Source organism: Neoarius graeffei, chromosome 15 (genome assembly GCF_027579695.1).
Source record: "Neoarius graeffei isolate fNeoGra1 chromosome 15, fNeoGra1.pri, whole genome shotgun sequence".
Taxonomy (NCBI): Eukaryota; Metazoa; Chordata; class Actinopteri; order Siluriformes; family Ariidae; genus Neoarius; species Neoarius graeffei.
This window is the reverse complement of record NC_083583.1, coordinates 13,994,295-14,021,384: the sequence shown is the minus strand read 5'-3', so window position 1 is coordinate 14,021,384 and position 27,090 is coordinate 13,994,295. Positions and strand designations below refer to the sequence as shown.

The window sequence follows — 27,090 nt, the reverse complement described above, 5'->3', positions numbered from 1 at the left end:
TTCAATAAAATTAATACATCTGGTAAATATATTGATCACTTTATTTATATATGAAACAGTCATTGTTACCAAGAGCTTTACAAGCCTTAATGAGTGTTGTTTTTTTTAATGTTATCTATTTAAGTGACAATTAAAGCTTGCAGTAGATGAGAGTGTGGGAGGTATTTGTGTCACAAATTTGAGACTGAAGCAAAGAAACTTCTCCCCAAAAAAATTTATGATATTTGAAGTAGAACTTTATCATACCGTATGTTGCACAAGAGGACAAGACATCCAGGTCATGTATAAAAGGTTAAACCAATGCAAAATATACAGTACATCTACAGATTAAAGTACTACATTACAGTAGTGTATGTGTAGTCCCTTCTCTTTTTAGATATTGTGCAGATATATTTACATTAGACAAATAAGTTTAAATTGAGATCAGCTGCAAATAAAATTCAAAATGCAAATCTTTACACTTAGTTAATTGTGTGCTCCTTTCAAATCTGCAGATTTATGATTTAGTTACAAACTCCTGTATCTTCAGGGGTTTGTTTAATCAGACGGCTCAGATGCCTTCTTATTCAGCCTTGGTCTGGTTGTTTGGAGGTAGTGGTTTTCCTAGGTGGTGTGCTGTGGTCAGGCCATATGGTTTAGAGGCACGCTCCTTCTTCACCTCTGGGCGGAGTCTGAACCCTGCCTGGAAGCTGAGGTCAAAGAGCTCAGTGTGAGCGAAGGATAGAGGCTTCTCACCCAGCAGTCCTTGCAGCCTGGTCTTCCAGGCCTCCAACAATGCTGCTCTCGCTTCGGGAGGAGCATGTGCAGGACTCCAGAAGATCTGAGGGGGCAGAACCTGAAAACCACAGAAGCGCAGAACTCCGTTCTGCACAAGACATGTTCCTTGTTTAGTATTTCTGCTACAAGAAAGTCTGAATTTAAGCTTGGTCTAGTGTCAACACAAAATATTTCACCTGTAAGGGCCACAGTGAAACGTTGATGTCTCCATTGAGGCCATCTGGCAGGTACATGGACTCCATTCCTCCAGTTGTGAACGACAACATGGCCTTTTTATTCTATAATATAAATTAAACATGATTAAAAATGAGCTGAATACGCAAAACAAGATAATTAACGTCAATGCTACTATAGTTATTTATCTGTAGGTGTAATGTATAAATTATATTATTGCCATCAGAAAAAAAAGAAAATGAAAAAAGGGGGGGAAAATCAAACAAACGAAAATGAAAAAGTAACATGAAAGAAATAAAAAAATAAACCCACAATTTTATATATATATATATATATATATATATATATATATATATATATATATATATGAGAGAGAGAGAGAGAGAGAGAGAGAGAGAGAGAGAGAGAGAAAATTCAGAACTTCTATAACTTAAGTCAAACACTAAAATTCAGTACGTATATTTTGCTCTTGTAAAATTTTCAAATAAATTTTATATAATTTGTGGTATACTGTCGCAGTCTGATTTCTCTCTCAGGTTTTCTCTGGCCAGTTGTTTGAATGAAGTTGTTGTGTTCACATCTGCCTGCTTGGTTTGTATTGCACAAAAACAAGCACTGTCCAGTAAATGCCAGTAATTTACCTGTAAATTCTACAAACCTTTTTCAAAAGTACAGAATTAATATTCCAACATACCTAAATATAACATCCTGTTATTGTGACATATCCGTTTTTATTCTACCCACATTCACTGGATATGGGCAATCATGCACTCTGATTGGCTACTTTACTACGAGGCTATCTGCTCATATACCATGAGTCAAGAAAAACAAAATGGCGGAGCGTGTTGCTGAATCAACCGAGGACAAAATAAAAACTCTACTCGAAAACAACCCCCCCCCCCCAAAAAAAATGGAATGAAAGTATTTGATGGTCATCTTTATTTTTCAAGAATTATCACATTTTTCACAAATTGCTACTGCCATTTCGCCAGTTTGTTTACATTCTAAGTAGAAATGATTTTGTTGGACATTTTGTATAAAGTTTTTATTTACTGAATTTGCAAAAAATAAAAATAAAATAAATAATAATGTTCGGTTTCTCAAAATCCAGTGAATGTGGATAGAATAAAACAGTTATTCCACTCAATCTTGTCATACATGCCTTATAACCAACTCGGTGCTATGCGCCTCATCGGCCATCAGGTCACGTATGACTCGATTTCATGGATTAACTGTAAATTTTATATAACACACACCTACTCATTCATACATTTTTTCTTTATTTTGACTATTTCATACATTGCAGAACAAACCTAAAGACATCAAATCTATGAAATAACATCAAGGAATTATGTGGTAAACAAAAAAAAGTGTTAAAAAAACAAAATGTTTGATATTTTAGATTCTTCAGCATAGCCACCATTTCCCTTGATGACTCTTTGCACACTACTGGCATTATCTTAACTAGCTTCATGAGGTAGTCACCCGGAATGCTTTACAATTAACAGGTGTGCCTCGTCAACAGTTAATTAGTGCAATTTCTTGCCTTCTTAATGCATTTGAGACCAAGGAAGGAAGACCAAGACTCACCTCAGCTGCAAAGGACAAGTTCATTAGAGACACCAGACTCAGAAATTGCCAATTAACATCACCTCAGATGAGGGCCAACATGAATCCTTCACAGAGTTGAAGTAGCAGACACATCAACATCAACTGTTTGGAGTGAATCAGGCCTTCAGGGTCGAACTGTTGCAACGAAATAACAACTGAGCAAGGCCAATAAGAGAATAGCTTGGGCTAAGAAACACAAGGAATAGACTTTATCTTGAAAGGCGCTATATAAATTTAACTAATTATTATTATTATTATTATTATTATTATTTTAGACCTGTATTTGAGATTTGTGGTTCCAACCATAGTGTCATTGTGAGATGCAGAAAAGGGGAACGGATGGTATTTGTATGTGTGATTCCCACCATGAAGTGTGAAGGACGAGGTGTGATGCTGTTAGTGATTTATTTAGCCCTCTGGGGTTGAGAGCTTCGCCGGCAAAGCTTGGCTAACCACTACACCACTGGGGCGGCACAGTGGTGTAGTGGTTAGCATGGTCGCCACACAGCAAGAAGGTCCCGGGTTTGAACCCAGTGGCCAGCGAGGGCCTTTCTGTGTGGAGTTTGCATGTTCTCCCTGTGTCTGCGTGGGTTTCCTCCAGGTGCTCTGGTTTCCCCCACAATCTAAAGACATGCAGTTAGGTTGATGTGGGGTGGCCTTGGGCTGAGGTGTCCTTGAGCAAGGTACCTAACCCCTGACTGCTCCCTGGGCACTCTAGGGTGGCTACCCACTGCTCTGTGTGCGCGTGCGTGTGTTCACTGCTTCAGATGGGTTAAATGCAGAGGATGAATTTCACTGTGCTTGAAGTATGCATGTGACAAATAAAGGTTTCTTCTTTCTTTTCTTCTTTAAAATTACCTAAATTAGATGAAACATAAAACTTGTCACCTTACTCAGTCACACCGGAGTCAGAGCGCTGAGCGCCCACTTACGCGTTCATAAAAGACTATTCACATGGTAATGGCATGATAATCACTTTCACTCTTTCAGTTTTGATTGGTTTCTCTTTCACAGTGGGAACGCCCACCGTAAATGGGATAAAATCTGTCAGACATCTCATCTCCTCTAGCCGCTTTATCCTGTTCTACAGGATCGCAGGCAAGCTGGAGCCTATCCCAGCTGACTACGAAGTTTGAAAATGTAAATTTAACAGCTTCATGAAAGTGCGCTGATGGTTACCATAGAAACCCCGTGTCTCCTGCACTGCGTTCCTCCCCCGAATTGCGCGTGCACTCATTCGCTTTTGTGTTCTTGGTCTCAGAACCACGCGCACCAAACAGAGACAGAATCAATGTTTAACATCATCAACAATGCACTTTTTACGGAGACATTTTAATGTTATTCTTTATTTTTTATCCAGTTGAATATTTAGCATACAAATGTATTTCCAGCTCTTAAAAATGACCGAGGTCCGGACCGCGGGGACCTCAGAGCTGGCTGTGGCCATGGAGATGAACAAGACACTAATAGGAAGATGAGACAGTTCAATGGCAAATGGAAGTTTGGGTGAGATTGGCTAATTCATAGCAAAACCGAAAATACCATGTACTGCGAAGACTGTAGAAAGTCTGGCAAAGACAGGCACCAGTAATTTTAAACTCGAAACTATAAAGGACCACGAAAAGTCAAATGCACACATCGGTACTATAACATCAAAACAGGTGAAGACGGCTGGTCACTACAGAACAGCATTGCTTTCAGTCCCTGGCTGTCATGAAGTTGGCTGAGCTGGAGCGGATGGAGCTGCTGTTTAGAAACATTCATGCGATTGGAAAGAAGTTGATCCCGCCCCAGCTATCAACTTACGGCCTGCTGGAAGCCTCAGGCCACGAAGACCATTTTTCATGGACCATTCAGACTCATCTGATAATGAATGTAATGAGGACATTTAATGTCTCTCTCTACACATGTTCACACACACACACACACACACACACACACACACACACACACACACACACTATTAATAGATAATACATAATAATACTTGATAATACACATAATACTTGCATATCAAAACATCAAATGTTTTGAATTGGACTTTTAATATTAGAATCAGTTCAGTTGTCTCATCTCTCATCTTATTATCTCTAGCTGCTTTATCCTTCTACAGGGTCGCAGGCAAGCTGGAGCCTATCCCAGCTGACTATGGGTGAAAGGCGGGGTACACCCTGGACAAGTCGCCAGGTCATCACAGGGCTGACATATAGACACAGACAACCATTCACACTCACATTCACACCTATGGTCAATTTAGAGTCACCAGTTAACCTAACCTGCATGTCTTTGGACTGTGGGGGAAACCGGAGCACCTGGAGGAAACCCACGCGGACACGGGGAGAACATGCAAACTCTGCACAGAAAGGCCCTCACCGGCCCCGGGGCTCGAACCCAGGACCTTCTTGCTGTGAGGCAACAGCGCTAACCACTACACCACCGTGCCGCCCAGTTCAGTTGTACTGAATGTTATTTTTCATATTATATGATATTTCATATTGTAAGGGGCTTGAATTTGAGTTCAATAAACAGAATACTCTGTTTATATTTTTGTCTGAATTGGTTGCATGTTTTCATATAGGGACCTACCTTAACAGCACTGAATACTTGAGTGCTACTGTAGAGATACATTATACACTGCCATTCATAATTAAATCTAGGTCTTCCGAACTTTAACGCATCATGGTGAATAAAAAACTTCGATTTCCTGGTAACAAAATTGTGGCGAGTGAAAAGGCTGAATGGCTAGTGACTCGGGAAAACCACTAGCCACAGTGGCTGGTGAGCAAAAAAGTTAATGTAAAGCCCTGGTTGGAATGTGTGAGAAGACATGACCTTACCCATTGTGATGAACCGTTTTGATAATTTGATTTGATGGGATTAAGAGATGGCAGCAGGAGGGGTTTCCACTCCTCTCATTGAATGGAATGGAATTTTTTTTTACTCCTCATTGAATACCCCTCCAACTACTAACCCTTTATCCCAAAACAATAGGACAATTTTTTTGATGGCCAGTTAATTGTTCAAATCATTGGAGCAGATTTAAGTTTTTGTGCTTGATGCATTCCTAAGATTGAACAGAATTACCTCAAGTGACCAAAACGGTTCGTCACAATTGTCTGGCCATGTTTTTTCACACATTCAACACAGTTTTAAAGCTGCTTTTTACAACATCTTCATTTATCTGTTTTTTTAAATCACAATCATGATATACATACTACAGAGATATTATTGTAGCTGAACTTGTGCTGAATACAAAAAAAGTCATATGACTTTGAAAATACTGCTTAGATTTGTTGAAATTGACAACAAAATCATTAGAGTGACAGAAAATACTCTCAGACCCCAGAGGGTTAAAATTTAAGGCACACAACCAGCATCACTACCACAGTATTCTGCAGCAAATAATGCATCCCAGTTGTTTCACACTTACTGGGACCATCATTTGTTTTTCAACAGGACAGTGAACCCAAAACACACCTACAGGCTGTGTAAGGGCTTTTTAACCAACAAAGACAGTGAAGAAGTCCTGCATCAGATGACCTTCCCTCCACAATCACCCGACTTAAACCTAGTTGAGATGGTTTAGGATGAATTGGATCATGGAGGGAAAAAAAAGCAGCTATCAAGTGTTCAACATACACGGGAACTCCTTCAAGGCTGTTGAAAAAGCATTCCAGGTGACAAACTCATGAAACTGGTTAAGATCATGCCAATAGTGTGCAAAGTATCATCAAGGTAAACAGTGGCTACTTTGAAGAATCTAAAATATGAAACATTTTGCTTTGTTTACACTTTTTTTTTGCTTACTACTGTACATAATTCAATGTGTTATTTCATAGTATTGATGTCTTCCGCATCATTCTACAATGTAGAAAATAATCAAAGTAAAGGAACCAGTGAATTAGGTGTGTCCAAACTTTTGACTGGTGAGAAAAAGAAATGACGACCCCCCCCCCAAAAAAAAAGAAATGAAAAGAAATAATTAAGACAACTTTTGTGATACATTTAACAATAAAAACTAGTGATCTCAGTAAGTACTTGATGCACTCTTGGGATTTTATAAAAACTTGAACTGACTCTTAATCACTTACTTAAACACTGCTTATTTTACTCTGATGTCAGTGAAGTCGAAACGTCAATTTAGGACATCACTAGTTTTTATTATTAAATGAAAAGAAATAAATACAAAAATTAAAAATTACATCACAAAGCTGGTGTGCATTGATGGTAAAAAAATAAAACAAAACACAAAAAAAGCAATGGATCAGTTGCTTTAATCATTAATGATATCATAAAAGCTGAAATGTTTTTCTCAGCCCAAAGATGTTATCCTGTGTTTATTAATTTCTCTGAGGATCAGACACAAGAAACAGCACTGTCCGTCCCTAAAACTTACAAACTACTACTAATAATAATAATTTAAAAAACCTTTAAAAAAATCTAAATTCAGACAACACGAGAAAATGTAAATTTTACAGGAACTTGTTTGTGTGTGTGTGTGTGTGTGTGTATTTCCGACCTTGAACATGCCGTTGTCGTAGATGTTCTGTAGCGAGTAGGCAAACCCCTGAGTCAGTACTCGGTCCATCCAGCCTTTCATTATAGCAGGGACATTGAACCAGTAAAGTGGAAACTGCAATAACAATTCCCAAACAATGCTTCATTTTCCCCCTTACATTAGAAATACAGGATAAATAATGCAAGCGAACAGGGAAGACAAAACTAGGAGAGAGGAAAAAAAAAACAAAAAACCAACGAGATGTATGAAGAGACCTGGAAGATGATGAGGTCAGCCTGCTCCACTTTACGGTGCTCTTCTTTGATGTCGTCACTCAGTCTGCCTTCCTTCCATGCGAGCCCAGTCTCCTTATTATAGAGGAAGTGTTCAGGGTTCTCTGGCTTACCTGCAATCGGGAAAACAGAGTGGACACACAGCAGGCTGTGAAGATTTTTCTCCTCTAAGAGCACTTAAATACTGATGCAGAACCACCTGCAACACTTTTCCCTCCATATTGGACAAAAATGAGCTCAATCCATTTAATCAATTACAAATAACGTTAATATAACACAGTATTTCTCAAACATCAGGGAAGTGATGGCTTGGAAAACAGACAGTGATGTGATTGCTGTTGTATTGTGTCTCAGCTATAAGGAACTCATCCAACAAATGAGGTAAATGGAGAACATCAGATTTGGTTTTATCTCCTGACCAATCAGGTCACAAAATGAGGAGCAAGTGAGAAAAATAAACACGGAATCTGAATTTTCTGTAATAACAGCTTGACAATATTAAAGCGAGATGGCCTTTCAATTTCATAAAATTGGTGAAATTTAGTTCCCTCTGAAATTTGGTCATTATGTTTATTTCTGTAATACCTCACAAAATATCAGGCCATTCTGTGGCTGGGAAGTTATTTAATTTGAGGTGATTCCCGAGCAAATAATGTGCATGAAATCGCTTGCTTCGCGCAGTTAAGCAGACAGAGGAAGTCCATGTGTGCATGCGCAGGTTTACCTTTGACCGTGCACTGACAGTTCCATCATTCTGTCGCTAAACAAACAGCTGATCACACCGAGGTGCTCGCTGAGCGCAGATATTTATTAGTTTGGTCCTGCGTTTCCTTTCCTTCGTATATAACATAATGTCTTTTCTTCTCGCTCTCCATTACTGTAGTCGGTCTTTCATGTTTCATTCGCACGCTCGCGTCCTCCATTTTTCTCTCCTGTTTCAAATTTGTATCCCAGAATGCCTTGCGCGAATGGGGAAAGCCCACCATGTGATGGATGACATAGTATCTTGAATTGGGTCATGGTGAAGCAGGAAAAAATAGTGGAGATTTTAGGGCCACGTGGCCCTAAATTCAATAATTGTTCTATTTCAAACAAACAAACCATACACTAATACAATTGGAAGTCTGTGATTCAAATTCAGTAGCTTTCGGTCCACTAAACAAAAATAATTAGGTGTCGGGAAAATTCTTTTTATGACCTACACTTGAAAAATCTGAAAGGCAGTCTACCTTTAAATATAACAACAAACACACAAAAAAAGCACATTTCATTTCTTTTCATTAACCAATAAAATATAATTAACGTTATTAGTGAGTATTTTTATCATTATTAATTATTAAAAAGTAAAATGTAAAAACAATGCAGATAAACAAAAGGATCATTAGTGAGTGAATATAAATAAAAGACGACATGTTGCATTGAAAATAGTTCATTACTAATTTTCCAAGGTCGAATTCTAACCAAAAAAATTTAATTGTCTATTTTTGGGACTTTCATCAGTGCATGTTGTAATGTCCTACAGCTAAAGTTAACCGAATCTTTTTTTCACTTGCATTACTGATATTAACTCGAATCTAGACAGTGAGCTAGATTAGTTAGTTAGCTGATACTAGCTAGCTGGTAATAGTCATTATGGTTACAGTGTGCAGAGCATGAAATCACTCTGGACAGTGTTTTTCTGGAAACAAGCGAACAATCAATGCTTAGTGTGGAGGCACACTTTCCATTCAGTATGTTCAGGGCAAAAAAAATAAATAAATAAAACAAATAAATCACAACACACAATCATTCCTTATGACAATACACACTAATCAACCAGATATATGCCTATAATTTACACTCACCGGCCACTTAATTAGGAACATCCATCCACCTGCTGTTTTATGCAGTTAGCTATGGCAGCAACGGTGTGGCCAAGCATCGGTTTATGAATGGAGGGCAGGACCAGGGAAGGTGAGTGGCAAAGTCAGTACATCTGTTGATTATGTGTGTGGGTGTTTTTTGCAGTGACAATGGAGGATAGAAAAGGACAGAGAGAGTGAAGAGAGGGGATCTTTCTCCCAACCAGAGCACGTGTGTGTGCACATGTGTGTGAGCGAGTCAATGATAATAGTGAAGCTGAAAAGCAAGCAAACAGTAAAAGTAAGGTGTGTCAACATCATTCTCCACCTGCCGCGCTTCAGTATTCCACCCACATCAGGGATTTGCAATGTTATCTAATCAGCCAATCCCTTGACAGTAGCACAATGCATCAAATCATGCAGATACAAATCTTCAGTTAATGTTCACTTCAAACATCTGAATGGGAAAAATTGTGATCTCAAAGTGTGACTTTCACTGTGCCATGGGTGTTGGTTTGAGCCAGACGGACTGGTTTGAGTGTTTCAGAAACTGCTGATCTCCTGGGGTTTTCACACACAAACAGTCTCTAGAGTTTACACAGAATGGTGCGACAAACAAAAAACAGCGAGTGAGTGACAGTTCCGTGGGTGGAAACAAACACCTTGTTGATAAAGGTCAGAGGAAAACGGCCAGATTGGTTCAAGCTGCTAGGAAGGATATAGTAACTCTTTACAACCGTGGTGAGCAGAAAAGCATCTCAGTATGCAACAGCAGAAGACCACACTGGGTTCCACTCCTGCAGCCAAGAACAGGAATCTTAGAATCAAGAACAAGTTCCTATTAAAGTGGCCGGTGAGTGTAGATTGCTTGAACAGTAATTTAGATTTTGCGATGGCCAGACTTCATCATCACACTATCCTCAGAGTAACACTGGCAAAATGTAATGACCATATTGCATTTTTAAGCACGAGTTTGATAATTTATCTGTTTGATCACATTTAAAGACAACATCAGCCCCTGATTTTACAAACACTTCAGAACCTTTATTAAAAGTTGGATGTTTGCTGACCTTTGACATCATCCGCTGTTGCTACAGCTCGGAACTTCATGGCATAGAGATCCGACACGATGACCTTACAGCCCTGATCAGTGAGAGCCTTCACAGCCACATCCTTCACCGCACAGTTAAAAGACTTTGGACTCTGGTGTGCATAAACAATCAGCACCGTCTTATCTGTTAAATCACAAATAACATGGGGGGGGGGGGAGAGGAAGAGAGAGAAGGAAGGAAGTGAGAGAGAGATCGAGAGAGAGAGAGACAGTGTGAGAGAGAAGGAAGGAAGTGTGTGTGTGTGTGTGTGTGTGTGTGTGTGTGTGTGTGTGAGATAGTGAGAGAGAGAAGGAAGGAAGGAAGGAAGGAAGGAAGGAAGGAAGGAAGGAAGGAAGGAAGGAAGGAAGTGTGAGTGAGAAAGAAGGAAGGAAAATAAATTTTAAAAAATCAAAACAGGAATAAGGTTTTCAGAGCACTTTAATTCCTAATCTCTCCACATTTATGTACATTCTTTGCTTTTCCAAGTTCCCAAGGACAGAGGTTATCAAACATTTTGCATCCATTGACCTCCCCATGATCACAGTAAAAATTCATTTGAAGAACATCTACAACATCTTAAATAATAGGCACATTATTTATTGAACTACAGTATGTATACGATCATATTTAGTTCTTGGAGCCATTAGAGCTTCCTGAAAGTTCCACCAAAAGGTTTCAAAACAACTTCAATTTAAGTTAAAAAAAACTCCTGGATCTGCATACACATGCGGACGAAAAAACATCACCTACAAAGGCTGCGAATGAGGAAAACTTCTCATTCAACAAATCATGAACACTGGTCCCTTAAATTGAATTGGGTTTCATCCAAACCTTAACTCAAAAACAAGTACGCAAATAAAAAAGTATCAACCTAATGGACCCAGTAGGTTCTGCCTGTGGAAAGTTCAGGAATAAGTCTCTATGGCTCTGATGATTATTGAATATAAACTTCAATATTATGAATTATTTTCTGTACATACATGATTTATAATCCTAATAAAATCCCATTCAGTTCCACAAGACAGGGTGAACAATTTTCTGTGGCACCACTTATGAGCCATCGGATTAGTCTACCCACGCTATACAAATCTCAATGGGACTCCAAATCATGTCTTGTTTTCTGAGATTGTGGTACCATTCTGCCAAAAAAATCCACAAAAATAATGGTCAAATGGTCTGCATTTCTCCAGTCTGATTGGTCAGAAAATTTTTAATTTCTTTAAACAGAAGCTCTGAAAACAGCTCGGATTCCAAGGCAAATCAGAGGTATATATTAATGCACTTGGTCTTATAGGTTATCATTTCTACAGCAACAATTGACAGAGGGACTTGTATGGTGGATGATGTATACACAAATGATTAAACGTGTAATTGGTGAGGTGAAGTTTCCTGTAAGGAGACCTTTATAGATGCCAACTTTGATGGAGAAGGTTATGCTTTTGCCTCTTTGTTTGCTGTTCCCATTGTAACTCAAAAGGTAATGAACAGATTTTGATAAACTTTGGAGGAAAGGTGGGCCATGGGCCAGGGAATAATTGAGTAGATTTTGATACAAATCCGGATATGTATGTGGATCCAGGATCTGGATATGTATGCAGATCCAGGATTTTTTAAAAACTCTTCTCAATGTAACACCTTCACTATGGACTGGTCTCCCTCCTTGCCTCTGGAAAGAGGTTCCGCAGCATTCGGTGCAGGACCATCAGGTTCTGTAACAGCTTTTTCCCCCCAGATCACCAGACTGCTGAACCCGAAATCCAAACTCTAAATTAAACTGAACTCTAAACTTCTATTTACACTTGAACAATTCCTAATTTCACAGGTCACTTTATACTACTGCACTTTATAATATTTTCGCTGCTGCATATTTGAATATACTTTTATATTTAATTCCGTGTTGAACCAAATTGCAATGAAATTTCGTTCTGTGTACACTTGTTGCATACTGAATGACAATAAAGGTTGTCTATGTATGGTGGATGATGTATACACAAATGATTAAATGTGTAATTGGTGAGGTGAAGTTTCCTGTAAGAAGACCTTTATAGATGCCAACTTTGATGGAGAAGGTTATGCTTTCGCCTCTTTGTTTGCTGTTCCCATTGTAACTCAAAAAGTAATGAACAGATTTTGATAAACTTTGGAGGAAAGATGGGCCAAGAAACAATTGACTAGATTCTGATGCAAATCTGGACATGTATGTAAAAACATAGTAAACATCTGGATATACTAATATGTGGCTTGGTGGAGGTATTGGTGAATCCCTTCTAGTTTAGCATTTACAACATGGCTCATTTGAATACCCAATCCTAATTGGTCAGTTACAGCATTCATCGGTCTGTTATTTCGATATAACAGGCCTTTGTTAAGTATAACAGACCTTTGCTATGGATCATGTCATTAACAGAAGCAATAAAATCATTTTTAAACCCATGAAATCATTTTGAAATGAATATTTTGTGTCATTGATTAATTTACTAAATAGCTGTATAGTAAGAGGGATAATGTACAGCAAGCTGGTCATTATCGCAAAATAAACCCCTTCAGAGTGATTCGAGGGTGATGATTTTATTACCCTGCTGGGGTTTATTTTGTGATAATGTCCATTATCCCTTACTTATAGATGGAGTCAGCTGTAAGATGAAGTGTTCAGGACAGAGACGTTTGCACTTTATCAGTAACATCTGTGGTGATTTTATATGCACAGATGTAGTCACGAAAACACACACACCTTAAGTAATCACAAATGTATTCTGATTCATATAACCACTTCTATTAACACACACATTAAGTAGTCACAAATATTGATTCATATAACCACACCTACACTAACTTGCTTTTATGCTGATTACATATTGTAGTGGTTAGCACTGTCACCTCACAGCAAGAAGGTGCTGGGTTTGAGCCCAGCGGCCAGCGAGGGCCTTTATGTGTGGAGTTTGCATGTTCTCCCCATGTCTGCGTGGGTTTCTTCTGGGTGCTCCGGTTTCCCCCACAGTCCAAAGACATGTAGTTAGGTTAACGTGAGACAGCCTTGGGCTGAGGTGCCCTTGAGCAAGGCACCTAACTTCCAACTGCTCCCCAGGCGTTGGCTGCTCACTGCTCTCTGTGTGTGTGTGTGTGTGTGTGTGTGTGTGCTCATTGCTCACTTGTGTGCGCACGTGTTTTCACTAGTTCAGATGGGTTAAATGCAGAGGATGAATTTGACTGTGCTTGAGTGGGCATGTGACAAATAAAGGCTTGTTCTTCTATTAATTCAAAGTTGAGTATGTTCATTTTCAGTAAAGAATAAATGAAGTTCATCTCATCTCATTATCTGTAACCGCTTTATCCTGTTCTACAGGGTCGCAGGCAAGCTGGAGCCTATCCCAGCTGACTACGGGCGAAAGGCGGGGTACACCCTGGACAAGTCGCCAGGTCATCACAGGGCTGACACATAGACACAGACAACCATTCACACTCACATTCACTTTAGAGTCACCAGTTAACCTAACCTGCATGTCTTTGGACTGTGGGGGAAACCGGAGCACTCGGAGGAAACCCACGCGGACACGGGGAGAACATGCAAACTCCACACAGAAAGGCCCTCACCGGCCGCGGGGCTCGAACCCGGACCTTCTTGCTGTGAGGTGACAGTGCTAACCACTACACCACCGTGCCGCCAATAAATTAAGTTAATTCTATTAAAAGTAATAATAAATTGGTTTATGAATGATCATAATTACAGTAAAATACAGCAAAGACATTGTTTATACTGAAGGTTGTTTTCTGCTAAGTGTATTATTCGGACTCCAACACCTGGAGTATTATCATATGTGGGAATGAGATAGCCAAGACCATGCTTGAATTATCCAATCACTCATTCTGGAGTGTGTGCATATCAACGTAGTACTTTTATCAGGCCATTCTAAATTGGGTAGTGTTAGAAGCTGAAGAGTGCTTTTTTTTTTAATTACATGGAGTAGCAGATTGATCAAGGCCACAAGTGGTTTGCTTACTCGCACCTGCAGCCTGTATTAGCCTTAAACTTGATTTGAACCCAGTCATTTTGAATCATGTATTGAATGCTCTGAATGCTGTGTTGTTTATACCATATCCCTTCTTATTGTATGTTTTGACTCTCTGAATTGACCATTCATACTGGAAAATTCATACTGGAAATTACTGGAGAAGCGCAAGATGTATTGCCCAATAGAAAGTGTTGAAGTGGTATGACGTGACATGATAACCAATGAAATTATTTGTATACACTGTTTTTGCTTTGAGACAGTGTAAAATGAGCACTTTGTAATTTGAGTCGGTTCTCTCTGCAGACCGAACACGGCTTTTATTGGTTGAATAAAAGTCCAAACCTTTCTGCAACTCCTTGGACTTTGAATCATTTTTTTTTGCTTGGAGAGTTAGTGTGTTTCCACGACACATCATAGACTGTCTTTTTTTTTTTGTCTTAAGTTCAAGACAGAAAAAACAAAAAGGTTGAGAAAATAACTGTTTATAGCTGCTGTATAGCGAGTATTAACAATTAAGAACCAATTTACGGATATTCCACAGCATTAAACATAACCATAATGAAAAAAAACCCATATGACATAAGGTTCTTTAACTGCAAAAAAATTAAATGTTAGTAAATTGCTATGGTGTTAGAGGAATAAAACACTTCTTGGCATGCTGTAATAGGAAAATATTGCATTGGGTCACATCACACCAGTCCATCAATATTTATTCTCCTATAATAGCATGCCAAGTGAGGGTTTTATTCATAACAAACTGAATGACTGAAAAAAATGTGCTTAAAGGTTACCATTGGTTTCCATATCCTGTACATACAATTTCTACATCTGTAAAGTATGCATGATAGCACGGGCGCAGATGGAGGGTGGGACGGGTGGGATTCGTCCCACCCAGATTTAAATTCACCTCGTTCGGTCCCCCCCACTTATAGGGAGGAAAAAACGTCTATGCTGTCTTTCTTTGCATAAGGCAAACCTCACGGAAAAATCAAAAGACTAATTACCATTCGGTTTATTGAGGTGCACAGCAGTATATACAGTTGCAACTGCGCAGACTGCACAGGTTGCGAGCTCGAGCTTGGTTGCTATGGTTACCCACAAGTTTGACAGGCATATCGGGGACAGCGCCTCCTAGTTCAGGACCCCAACACGGCATGATGAAGGGTGCCAAAAGGCAGAAAACGATTGCATCGTTAAAAAAAAAAAACGACTGTAAGTAAACTGTGCCTTACTTTATCATATCACCTTGCAATTTTTTGATAGTCTGTTCAAAGTAATGTCGTAGTGAAAGTAAAATCGTACAGAGTAGAGATGCCTTTCTGGTAGCCTCCTCCTTTCGGTGGTAGCCTGTAGATACAGTGCTCAGAAGGCAGTTTTAATGTTTAATCTGGCGTTCCCTGCCATAATTTCAGCGAGCATATTGTTTCATAAGGAAACTTTGCGAAGAGTTGTTGACTGACTGCCGCTCACGCAACACACAGGCATAGTTAGAAAGTCAGGATGCACTGGTTTACACTTTACACACACACACGCGTAGCCCAGCCTCTCGCTATGGTTAACAGTTGGAACTTAGCGGTTTTAAAACTAGTTTTGCAGTTTTGCAATTTCTGTGCGTGATGATAATGTGTAAACTTTGGATTTCCATAGGCTATGTTAAAATGTTATCATTGTCCTGGCCTGCAGGTAGCTCCTGGTGATGGCAGTGAGGGAGGTGAAATAACATGTACACACACTACCGTTCAAAAGTTTGGGGTCACCCAGACAATTTTGTGTTTTCCATGAAAAGTCACACTTTTATTTACCACCATAAGTTGTAAAATGAATAGAAAATATAGTCAAGACATTTTTCTGGCCATTTTGAGCATTTAATCGACCCCACAAATGTGATGCTCCAGAAACTCAATCTGCTCAAAGGAAGGTCAGTTTTATAGCTTCTCTAAAGAGCTAAACTGTTTTCAGCTGTGCTAACATGATTGTACAAGGGTTTTCTAATCATCCATTAGCCTTCTGAGGCAATGAGCAAACACATTGTACCATTAGAACACTGGAGTGAGAGTTGCTGGAAATGGGCCTCTATACACCTATGGAGATATTGCACCAAAAACCAGACATTTGCAGCTAGAATAGTCATTTACCACATTAGCAATGTATAGAGTGGATTTCTGATTAGTTTAAAGTGATCTTCATTGAAAAGAACAGTGCTTTTCTTTCAAAAATAAGGACATTTCAAAGTGACCCCAAACTTTTCAACGGTTGTGTGTGTATATATATATATATATACACACACACACACACACACACACACACACACACAATAAATATATATACACACAAAATGGAATCATTTGCTGACAGCTCAGTCCCCCCCAGTTCAAAAATCCTATCTGCGCCCCTGCATGATAGCCTACAGGAAAACATTTTCATGACCTACAACATAAAATGGTTGCTCTCAGAATGCCAGCAAAATAAAGCACTGCCCCATTTCAAAACCTGCACTCTCAGAAAATAAAGTACATTATTGTACCTTTAGGGGTACAACAGCTTGTCACTGGGGCAGTATCCTCTAAGGCAGGGGTTCTCAAGCTTTTCTGCTTCGAGGCCCACCTATTCATACTTGCATCGAGTCGGGGCCCATTAAATCAAATCAAAGTCCTTCCTACGCCCAGTACCTGGTATTCCTAGGCAGTCTCCCACTCAAGTACTAACCAGGCTCAACTCTGATATGGTGCATAGGGCGGCGCCAGGGCTCGAAATTAACTTTTTTCCTTTGTGTCCCCCAGTGGTCCCGAATTCTGTGTTGTATTGTCCCGAATGGAAGCAATAGTGTCCCCATTTTTTTCCTCTCTGAAATAACCAGTGGTTAATATTATCATATGAAGTTACTATTATATTTGTAACTATGCGATTTTATGTGTCAGCCCTGTGATGACCTGGCGACTTGTCCAGGGTGTACCCCGCCTTTCGCCCGTAGTCAGCTGGGATAGGCTCCAGCTTGCCTGCGACCCTGTAGAAGGATAAAGCGGCTAGAGATAATGAGATGAGATCTAGCTCATTCAGAAAATGTTTCAACTCCCTACATCTGCAGTACACTTTAGTTGAAAATAAGACTCCTTTTATGTTCATTTCATCTACTTATACCTTGAACATCTGTTGGCACTTATAAGGCCAACTTATAATTTTCACCATTACCGTTATCCATTTTTATGAACTTTCCGTTATCCATTACCGGTATCCATTTTTATGAACTTTCCGTTATCCATTACCGTTATCCATTTTTATGAACTTTCCGTTATCCATTACCGGTATCCATTTTTATGAACTTTCCGTTATCCATTTTTATGAACTTTCCGTTATCCATTACCGTTATCCATTTTTATGAACTTTCCGTTATCCATTTTATGAACTTTCGCTGCCGGGTGCAAATGTTAGCACCATCAGCATAGTGCCAGCAGGTCCGAGCCTAGTTGTGCTGCTGACTGACTAAACTTTCTGAACTAGAAAGACACCAAGAAAACTCACTTATTCTGTTGAACGGTATCTTCCGTCAATATCATCCACATCATTCCTGTTGTATTTATAACGTGTCTAACAGTGTTCATTCAGTTCATTCAGTTGCTAGCGTTGCCTGCAGACCAGGCGATGACACTTTGGATCCTGAAGGTCCCGGAGACGTTATGTCTGGGCCTTCAGTTTCTTCCCCGCGGTCGGTCCGCTTCAACCACTTCAGCATTTTTGTTCTGGCAAGAGTCGGCGCAGCGTGTGCGGCAGCAATTCCATTCCAAGTCCATATAACGCGGACTCCGGCCGAAGATTCTAGAACAGAATGCGCTGCTCTGTAGCCTCCGGATGCAGGTGCATCGAAAGTGTAGCTACTATGTATTTTTCGCTGTTAACGTTTTAAAATTAAAATTGACAAATTAGGTGAATGTCTACGTATGTGTTACGGCTTTGTAAATAATATTAATGTCGAACTTTTTTTTCTAGATCTATTTTTTTTCCATTGTCCCGGGATTGTCCCAGATATGATAATTTTGTGTCCCGATGACATTTTTTATAGTCCCCGGGACATCGGGACACCGTTAGTTTCGAGCGCTGGGCGGCACCGATCTCCGTTTCCGTAGCCCTCGGCCTCTCGCCTATTACATAGCTAGGGTTACAGTGGGGGGCTAGTCCTCTGGTAACCACGAGAATTTGACTCTCCACTCACATCTGTATTGCAGCGTGCCTTGCCAGATGGCAGTAGGTACCATTTTTTAAAGATGGTCTTTGGTATGACCCGACCGTGAGTAGAACTCGCGATCTCCCGATTGAGAGGCGGACACGCTAACCACTAGGCCACTCCCCGGTGGGGCCCATTAAAAATGATCCCCATTTATTTTGGCTTATCTATTCTATTAGAATCTAATAACCTATTGTAAAGTGTATTAATGAGATGCAACATCACTGCCTGTTACAGACAGGAGCCCAGAAATTAAATAAATGCAATAAAAACAAACTGTTTAATTGTAGGTATTGTATTTAAAACTGTATGGATGTGCCAGAAGCCAAACCCGGCATGCAGGGCATTCTCACTCAAAAGGGATTAATGATCCAAAAGTGGAGTCTGGTCCATTAACACAAGAACTTATTGCCATGTTTGTGTACAGCAACCAAGCAAGTTATTAAAACCAAGAAGTACACTCAAAAGAAGTGGATATAGAAACCACTCAATGGGATTAGATCAGGGGTGTCCAAACTGATCCATAAAGGGCCATGTGGCTGCAAGTTTTCATTCCAGCCATGCAGCAGCACACCTGACTTGGCTCATTCAATCAACTGAACTGTCTTCACACAGTCAAATACTTGCAGCCACACCCACCCTTGATTAAAGCGTGGGTGTGTCAGTTGATTGAATAAGCCAAATCAGGTGTGCTGCTGCATGGCTGGAATGAAAACCTGCAGCCACACAGCCCTTTATGGATCAGTTTGGACACCCCTGGATTAGATCCTTACATGCTAACAAAAAAATATTTTTTTAAAAGATTGTGTATATTTTTAATCTTTTGTATGTGTAATTATTTGTATCTGTACATGCATGATCCCACCAACTCTGCTGATCAACTTCTCTCATCTCATTATCTCTAGCCGCTTTATCCTGTTCTACAGGGTCGCAGGCAAGCTGGAGCCTATCCCAGCTGACTACGGGCGAAAGGCGGGGTACACCCTGGACAAGTCGCCAGGTCATCACAGGGCTGACACATAGACACAGACAACCATTCACACCTACGGTCAATTTAGAGTCACCAGTTAACCTAACCTGCATGTCTTTGGACTGTGGGGGAAACCGGAGCACCCGGAGGAAACCCACACGGGGAGAACATGCAAACTCCACACAGAAAGGCCCTCGCTGGCCACGGGGCTCGAACCCAAACCTTCTTGCTGTGAGGCGACAACACTAACCACTACACCACCGTGCCGCCCCACTGATCAACTTATGTTTAAATAAAGTTATTCATTCATTCATTCATTCATTATGAGCTGGAAAATTATCCATCCGTTGAGTTCCCCAACATCTCAAACTACCTGGTACTGCAGATATCATTCTATACGGACACACAGATGAAAACCTGGAAGAGCATGGAGGCATACAACTTTTTATATATGGCTGGGTTAAAGAGCTGGGGATCAGGACACAAGATAAATCTTGTCGCTTTTGCCCAGATAAATAGGAGTTTCTGGGCTTTGTCCACGTCTTTGCAATGGTTGGTAGGACACAATGCCGGGGTGGCCCTATATTTAGCCGGGACCATCCCCGGCCCAAACCATCAATGGTGGCCTGCTTGGAGCATGGGGAAAATAATTTTCACTAATTTTGGTCACTGATCTTATTCTTGCATTAATCATCAATTCAACTGCACTCTGCATTTTCACATGGCAGCCCAGACGCCGACAACATCGCAGCAGATTAAATAGGCGCTACCAAATAAGGAAATTCTCCCCTCCCCTCTATTGCAGTTGGTTTGGTCCAAGACTCCTCCTCTGTATTGCGGGGAACTTAAACAACATTGGCGCGAAACAGCGCGCGTCAGTGATGGAGGGCAGAAAGAGGCCAGGTGGAACCGAAAGGGCGAAGCTTAAAAAAAGGAAGGAGGTGGCAGCAAAATGTGCCAAATTGACAGATATGTTCTCAAGACCAGCTGGTAGGTTACGAAAGATATGGAGTATGATAACCCTGTTTGTCGATTTTATCAGTCTATGCTAGGCCTATAATGTGTCGATAGTTTGCGATGTCAATTCAGCTTTTTGATGTCATGTGAAATCTTGCAATTTACACGGTATAAATGTGGTGTATGTCTTAATTCTAAGAAGAACCGGACATTGCTTTACATCCCAGTTATTAACAATTTTAGATGAACAGGTCCCAAATGTGCTGTTGCGCGTTATTTCCTCATCCAGCCTATTTCATCTCGCTGTCACACCGTGCATTTCCACAGGCGTGTGCACATTGTGGTTATGAACTCCCCCCCCCAATCTGTCCCTCTGAGTTACATGTTGATCCTGGGATTGAGATGCTGGCCTCTTCTGCCCCTCGGACCTGCTTGATCCATCCTGGTGCCCTGTGTCTGGTCGGAGTTTTATCGCACCGCTCCTGTGAAGGACGGCCCCATGAGGACAGTTGAGGGTTATACCTGTTAAAACTGTTAATATTATAGTCAGGCTGTCTGTTGTTGCCCAAATGAGGATGGGTTCCCTTTTGAGTCTGGTTCCTCTCGAGGTTTCTTCCTCATGTCGTCTGAGGGAGTTTTTCCTTGCCACCGTCGCCACAGGCTTGCTCATTGGGGATAGATTAGGGATAAAATTAGCTCATGTTTTAAGTCGTTCAAATTCTGTAAAGCTGCTTTGCGACAATGTTTATTGTTAAAAGCGCTATACAAATAAACTTGATTTGATTTGCCTAGAAGTCATATTTGATGTTAAATAATTGTTGTTAAATATATAACTTAGAAGAGGTGTATGCGTATGCCAATATTCTAAGCAGAATCGAACACTTGCTTTAGCCTACATTTCATTTAACCATTTTTGAGTTGCCTAATGCGCCCTCACGCTTTATCTGCCGGTTGCTGAGTACCCAGCATTGTTGATTTGTCATTATTTTCGAGGCGTATGCGGCATGTAATGCACAAGCATTGGTTCAAATGCACGCGAGATGGGTGCTTTCGTTATTTTAAGACTATGTGACTAAAAATGTGTTGTGTAATTCGTCTTAAATAACGCGAAACAATCAGCCATACTTGCTGCTTTGCTATTTGGAGTGGCAGTCAGCTGGATTTCGCCCCCGACGTAAAAGTTCATTCCCACACCCGGGCCGAAGATGCCGATTTCTGAAGATGCATGTCCTTTGGATGTGTTTTCAAATATTTTCACTAAGGAACTTTGGGACATGTTGGTGACACAGATAAATGTATATGCGGATTAGACACGCGGCCACACACCACCCAATTTTAAGTGGAGCCCCGTGAATGTGAATTAAACTCCCGGACTGAAAACAGGGCCCACTCCGGCCCTGGTAGGACACTACAAGTTTTGGTATCAGGTGTAAACAAACCACAGCCTCTCGATTCTCAATCCTCCCTGCTCTTCTCTTCCAGCAGGCATCACAGATCCATATAATTTACTCATAAATGTATTTATTTGTCCTGCGCTCACTGTGTGTGTGCATGCGCACGTGAGTTAAATGTGACAAAATAAAGGCTTGTTCTTAATTTACCCACAAATGTATTTATTCCACTTGAAAAATTATCTGGCAAACCAGCTACCGCATTTGGGACACTAGGGGTGTATTCAGACCAGGATAGTTCGATAGTTCACTTGCTTTGGTCCGAACCAAATGTTTTTTTTATTTTTTCATTTTGGTGCGGTTCGCTTTCACACTGTACATTTTAGTAAGCGGACCAAAATCTGTCAACAAAGCCACGCGCCCTGAGGTCGTTCAGCTATTGGTCAGAGACGACACGCGCACAAAGCGTTAAGTTCAAAAGTAGTCATGGAGGCTTTCCGTGCTGTTATTCTTTTTAATGTCATCAAAGCTATATGTTTTTTCCAGTTTTTACTGTTTTCACAATTGTGCGATTACTATGCTGTTGTACAAGTAATTTATCAATGACGACTTCAAAGGGCAAGGCGGCTACGGAGGATAGCGCTGATGAGCGCACATCATGTTGTGACAGTTCTGGCTCTTCACGCAAGACGGAGGAGGTATGTGTCGGGATATTCGCCTTATCCATCGTAATAGATGAATTTCTTTTTTGCGTCGCTAGTACCGCCACTTTTTGAAAGAATGTCCCTGATTTTAACGTAGGTCTGACGGAGTTTCTTCACTTTTAGCCGACATTGTTCTGGGGAGCGCGTGAACCCCTTCTCCTTCATTTTCTCACTGAATACAGCAAACACGTCAGCATTTTTGTGTGTTCTCTCCAAAAGCTCAGATATGTGGACATCTGCCCATATATCCACAAGGGTACGCGTTTCTTCCTCGGCCCACGTTTGCCCCCTACTCATTTTTTGTACTCTGTAGTCTAGCCTACCACTGGTCTGAATGACTGAACGACTGTTTTCCGGTTCCCTTGACAACCGAAACAGTGTTTGCACTTTGCGGTGGAGTGTCAAGACTCTGTTTCCCATAATGCTCGACAAACGACGGAACCTCCCGAGGTACAAAAAAGCAAAACTGTCAGATTAGGTCCGGTCTGCTTTCACACCTCCAAAAGGTCTGCACCAGAGTTCCTTTGGTCCGGACCGAGTCCAACCTTGCAGCTCGGTCTCGGTCCGCTTGTTTGGTCCGGACCAGAGTTCGGTGGTTTGTATTCAGACCAACCCAAAAGGTCCGGACCAAGGGAAATTTGGTTCGTTTAGTCGTTTGGTCCGGACCAAACAACGTAGGTGTGAATACGCCCTAGGACATCCTGAACTATTTATTATTTGGTTTCAAACTTAAAAAAAAAAATTCACAGCCCACTACATGGTGCACCCAGTGGTTGAGAAACACTGCTCTAAGGTACTTATTTGTACCCTTTATATACTGCTTGGGAACATATATGTACCTTTTTGTCCCTAAAAAGGTACATATAGCTACTGTAAGGACCAATAATGAGCCCTAGGGGGTGCATTAGTGTACATTGTACCTTGGGGGACAGAAATGGACTCTGACTGTACTCCCATTTCTAACAGTATGCAGAGTTTAGTGACAACACTGAATGCAGGGAAAAAAAAAACATTAATTACTAAAACACTAATGTCTAATCAGCGATCTATTACTTTGAGTACTTATATTTTAGATATAGATTTTTCACAGTGTGTAATTTATGCTGGGTTAATATAATATGTTATAGTATCACCCATCTCTCTCTCTCACACACACACACACACACACACACACACACACACACACACACACACACGCACACACACACATAAAATCATTAGAGACATCCAAAGCAATCTGCTTGGATGCAAGTGGAACATTATTTAGGAGTACAGGAATACTTGGGGTGTGTGTGTGTGTGTGTGCAAAGACCCTAGTGCATTTCAGCTGAGGAAAACACATAAAGGTGCAAAAAAAAAAAAAAGACGGTATGCAACATATGCATGGGGCACCAAAACTAAGGTGAAAATATCCATTTACAAGATACGAAAATGTGCCTTTGTTGTCAATTGTCTGTTTTGTCATTTAAAATAGGTACATGCTGTATTATACACATTTTTTGAAGTTACAGCCAGGCCGAGACCGATCACACAGATAAGAAAGGCTACTTATTCATTACAGCTGCCATTCAAATACTGTATATCAATGATGAGAGTTAAAATGTTGTCATAAAGGTTTCTAGAGCACGAGGCTTTGCAGCACCCCGTGATCCAAATTGTAAACTTGTCATGCAGTAGAGGAGTCGAAATGGAGAAAGCACAAAATAAACTGTCAGGGACAGAGAACAGGAAAAGAAAGAGGGAAAATGAGAAAGCATGTGAAAGAGAGAAAAATTATCTATGTGGATGAAAGGTGGGATGTAGGATGTTACAGAGACCCTAAAGGGATGTATATAAAAAAAGAAAGAAAGTTTCTCATGCACATGAGAAACTATCGGCTACATGTCTTGTGTTAAGGATACAACTAGCTGTGTATTTCAAAAGCACTGCATCATCATGAAACAAGCAATTCTCATATAAATGCTACACGGGCATGGAAATAATTGGCCTCTCACTTGCAACTAGACAAAGTAATTGACAATGAATTGCAAAAAGCTATGGCTGCAGAAAAAGTACCACTGGAGAAGTGTTTTGACATGATACAGTTTGTGTACCTTTTCTTGATGAAGGAAACTTGCCACGGAAAAGTAAGAGCACAAAACTAGGAAATCCAAAAGGTGGAGACTTCCTAGGTTTGATTGAGCTGTCGGTATGTTATGTCACAATGGCAAGCGAAACAAACAAAAAGTCTCTTGATGTCTCATCTCATCTCATTATCTCTAGCCGCTTTATCCTTCTACAGGGTCGCAGGCAAGCTGGAGCCTATCCCAGCTGACTACAGGCGAAAGGCGGGGTACACCCTGGACAAGTCACCAGGTCATCACAGGGCTGACACATAGACACAGACAACCATTCACACTCACACCTATAGTCAATTTAGAGTCACCAGTTAACCTAACCTGCATGTCTTTGGACTGTGGGGGAAACCGGAGCACCCGGAGGAAACCCACGCGGACACGGGGAGAACATGCAAACTCCACACAGAAAGGCCCTCGCCGGCCACGGGGCTCGAACCCGGACCTTCTTGCTGTGAGGCGACAGTACTAACCACTACACCACCGTGCCGCCCCCTCTTGATGTCCTCAAAGTATATTTTTACAGCCCATGGGGAAGCTATAGCCTAATGGTTAGAGAGGCAGCTTTCGGACCAAAAGGTTGCTGCTTCAATTCCCTGGACCAGCAGGAATGGCTGAAGTGCCCTTGAGCAAGGCACCTAACCCCCACCTGCTCTGGGTATGAGGGTATGCTGTATGCTCTGGATAAGAGCATCTGCTAAATGCTTGTAGTGTAATATTCTAAAATATGTGCAGTAGCTCATGGTTGCTAAATAGGAGTGCATAGTCAGGAAATTTAACTATGAGTAAAATGTTTATTAAAGTGACACAGGTCGATGTATTAAAAAGATGAATAGTACCCTGTGGAGATAGAATAACCCCAAGATACTTGAATCACATGCTGTGTTGCCCGTTGCTTCATGCCTGTGAAAGAGAATGTGCTGGAAAAACACCACACGCTAATGTTTACACTTAGGTACGGAAACGGCCGAAGTTTATCCTCATTATAATATTATAATGAGTGACGTCGCAACAAACATGGCAGAACCAGGAGCCTCTGACACTGAAGCGAGCACTCGAGAGTGTTCAAGCTCACAGGTGCATTTAGATTTAGAATATTTCAATTTTAACCTGCATAAAAATTGATGTTTCTCAAAGTGCAAACTCTTGTCACTCACCTGTCTAGAAGCATCTTGGCAAAGTTGGCATCAGATGCTGCATTTGTTTTAGCCTTTTCGGCCCTCCATTGGTGAAGCTGGCCATCAATATTTACTCGGCTTGTCTGCCATGTTTTTTCCCCCTCTCTTTTCTGGCACGTTTTGCCTCTGACAATGTCAGATACTTCCTTAAAATTGTCATTTTTTTGCCTCGATTTAGGAGTGTTCATTCGATCTTTTTCATTATATATCACTTCATTCTCACAGTCATGTCTTAACAGTATTTATTGGTCACATAATTCACGGTCACAATATTCATGCAGCTTGTGACCAATAAATACTCTTAAGACGTGACCGAGAATGAAGTGAAAATGGCAAATAACATGAGAAAATAATCCCGTTTTAACCACTGTCCTAAGCAGAAAGAAGTATTGTTCAGCAAAATGGTCAGAGACTGAACTAGAAAAGAAAAAAAAACATAATGAAGGTGATTGCTATCAAGATATGTAAGGAATGGGGATAAAGTGGAGAAAATAAGAGGTAATGAAAGGGAAAAAAAAAGTTAGGAGATACTTCTGAGGCAAATTTGATTGGTTTAGGTGTTAAACCAAATACACACGATGTGAATGGTAAGATTTTGTGGTTTTAAATGCTAATTTTAACCATTTTAATAGGTTAACTTTGATAGGTGACTCTAAATTGACCGTAGGTGTGAATGTGAGTGTGAATGGTTGTAAAGCGGCTAGAGATAATGAGATGAGATGAGATTTAAATGACTTAAAAAGCAAAGTTAAATGCCCATACACACCAGAATGCAGAATGAGAAAACCAAATCTGAATAAAAATGACTGCAATTTAAAAGTAGTTGCCAATATATCTCACCCATTGTTGCTCCTGGTTGAGAGGTATGTTGAGCAGCTCTAGCAGGTTGGAATGCTGCACTGAGAATGGTCTGGGCGTGAGCAGGACTTGTGTGAGAAGTTCAGGTGACGTGTTTGCACAATCAGTGCATAGCAACAATCGGGAGGCAGATCGCTTGTATACAGGACATGTTTGTTTATAGTGAATGGTTCACAGCTGGATCACTTGTTCCTAACTGCAGTGAAACCACACCCTACATTATTTTCCTGACCATGATTAGTTCGGTGATGATCACATGACAGCAGATTATTCTGTTGTAAGATTCTCCAGAACATCCTAAGCTTGTTCCTGTAGCCTACTCAGTTCTGTTAAAGTAAACTTTCTGCAAATGATCTTAGTGCATTTGCTGTTCATGGTGCAGTTGGACTCGAAACACTTTTTCA

The 27,090-nt window shown here is 40.6% G+C and overlaps 1 protein-coding gene across 1 annotated transcript; it reads right to left on the bottom strand.

Annotated features, from left to right (window-relative positions):
* Positions 1-23: 23 nt before the first annotated feature.
* On the bottom strand, positions 24-26,749 carry nqo1 (NAD(P)H dehydrogenase, quinone 1). The gene is made up of 6 exons (XM_060940887.1): positions 26,669-26,749; positions 10,265-10,429; positions 7,336-7,466; positions 7,082-7,195; positions 954-1,055; positions 24-865 (listed from the first exon to the last, which is right to left on the bottom strand). The coding sequence occupies exons 1-6, from the start codon at positions 26,670-26,672 to the stop codon at positions 563-565; spliced, it is 819 nt and encodes a 272-aa protein (XP_060796870.1). The 5' UTR covers positions 26,673-26,749; the 3' UTR covers positions 24-562.
* Positions 26,750-27,090: the final 341 nt, after the last annotated feature.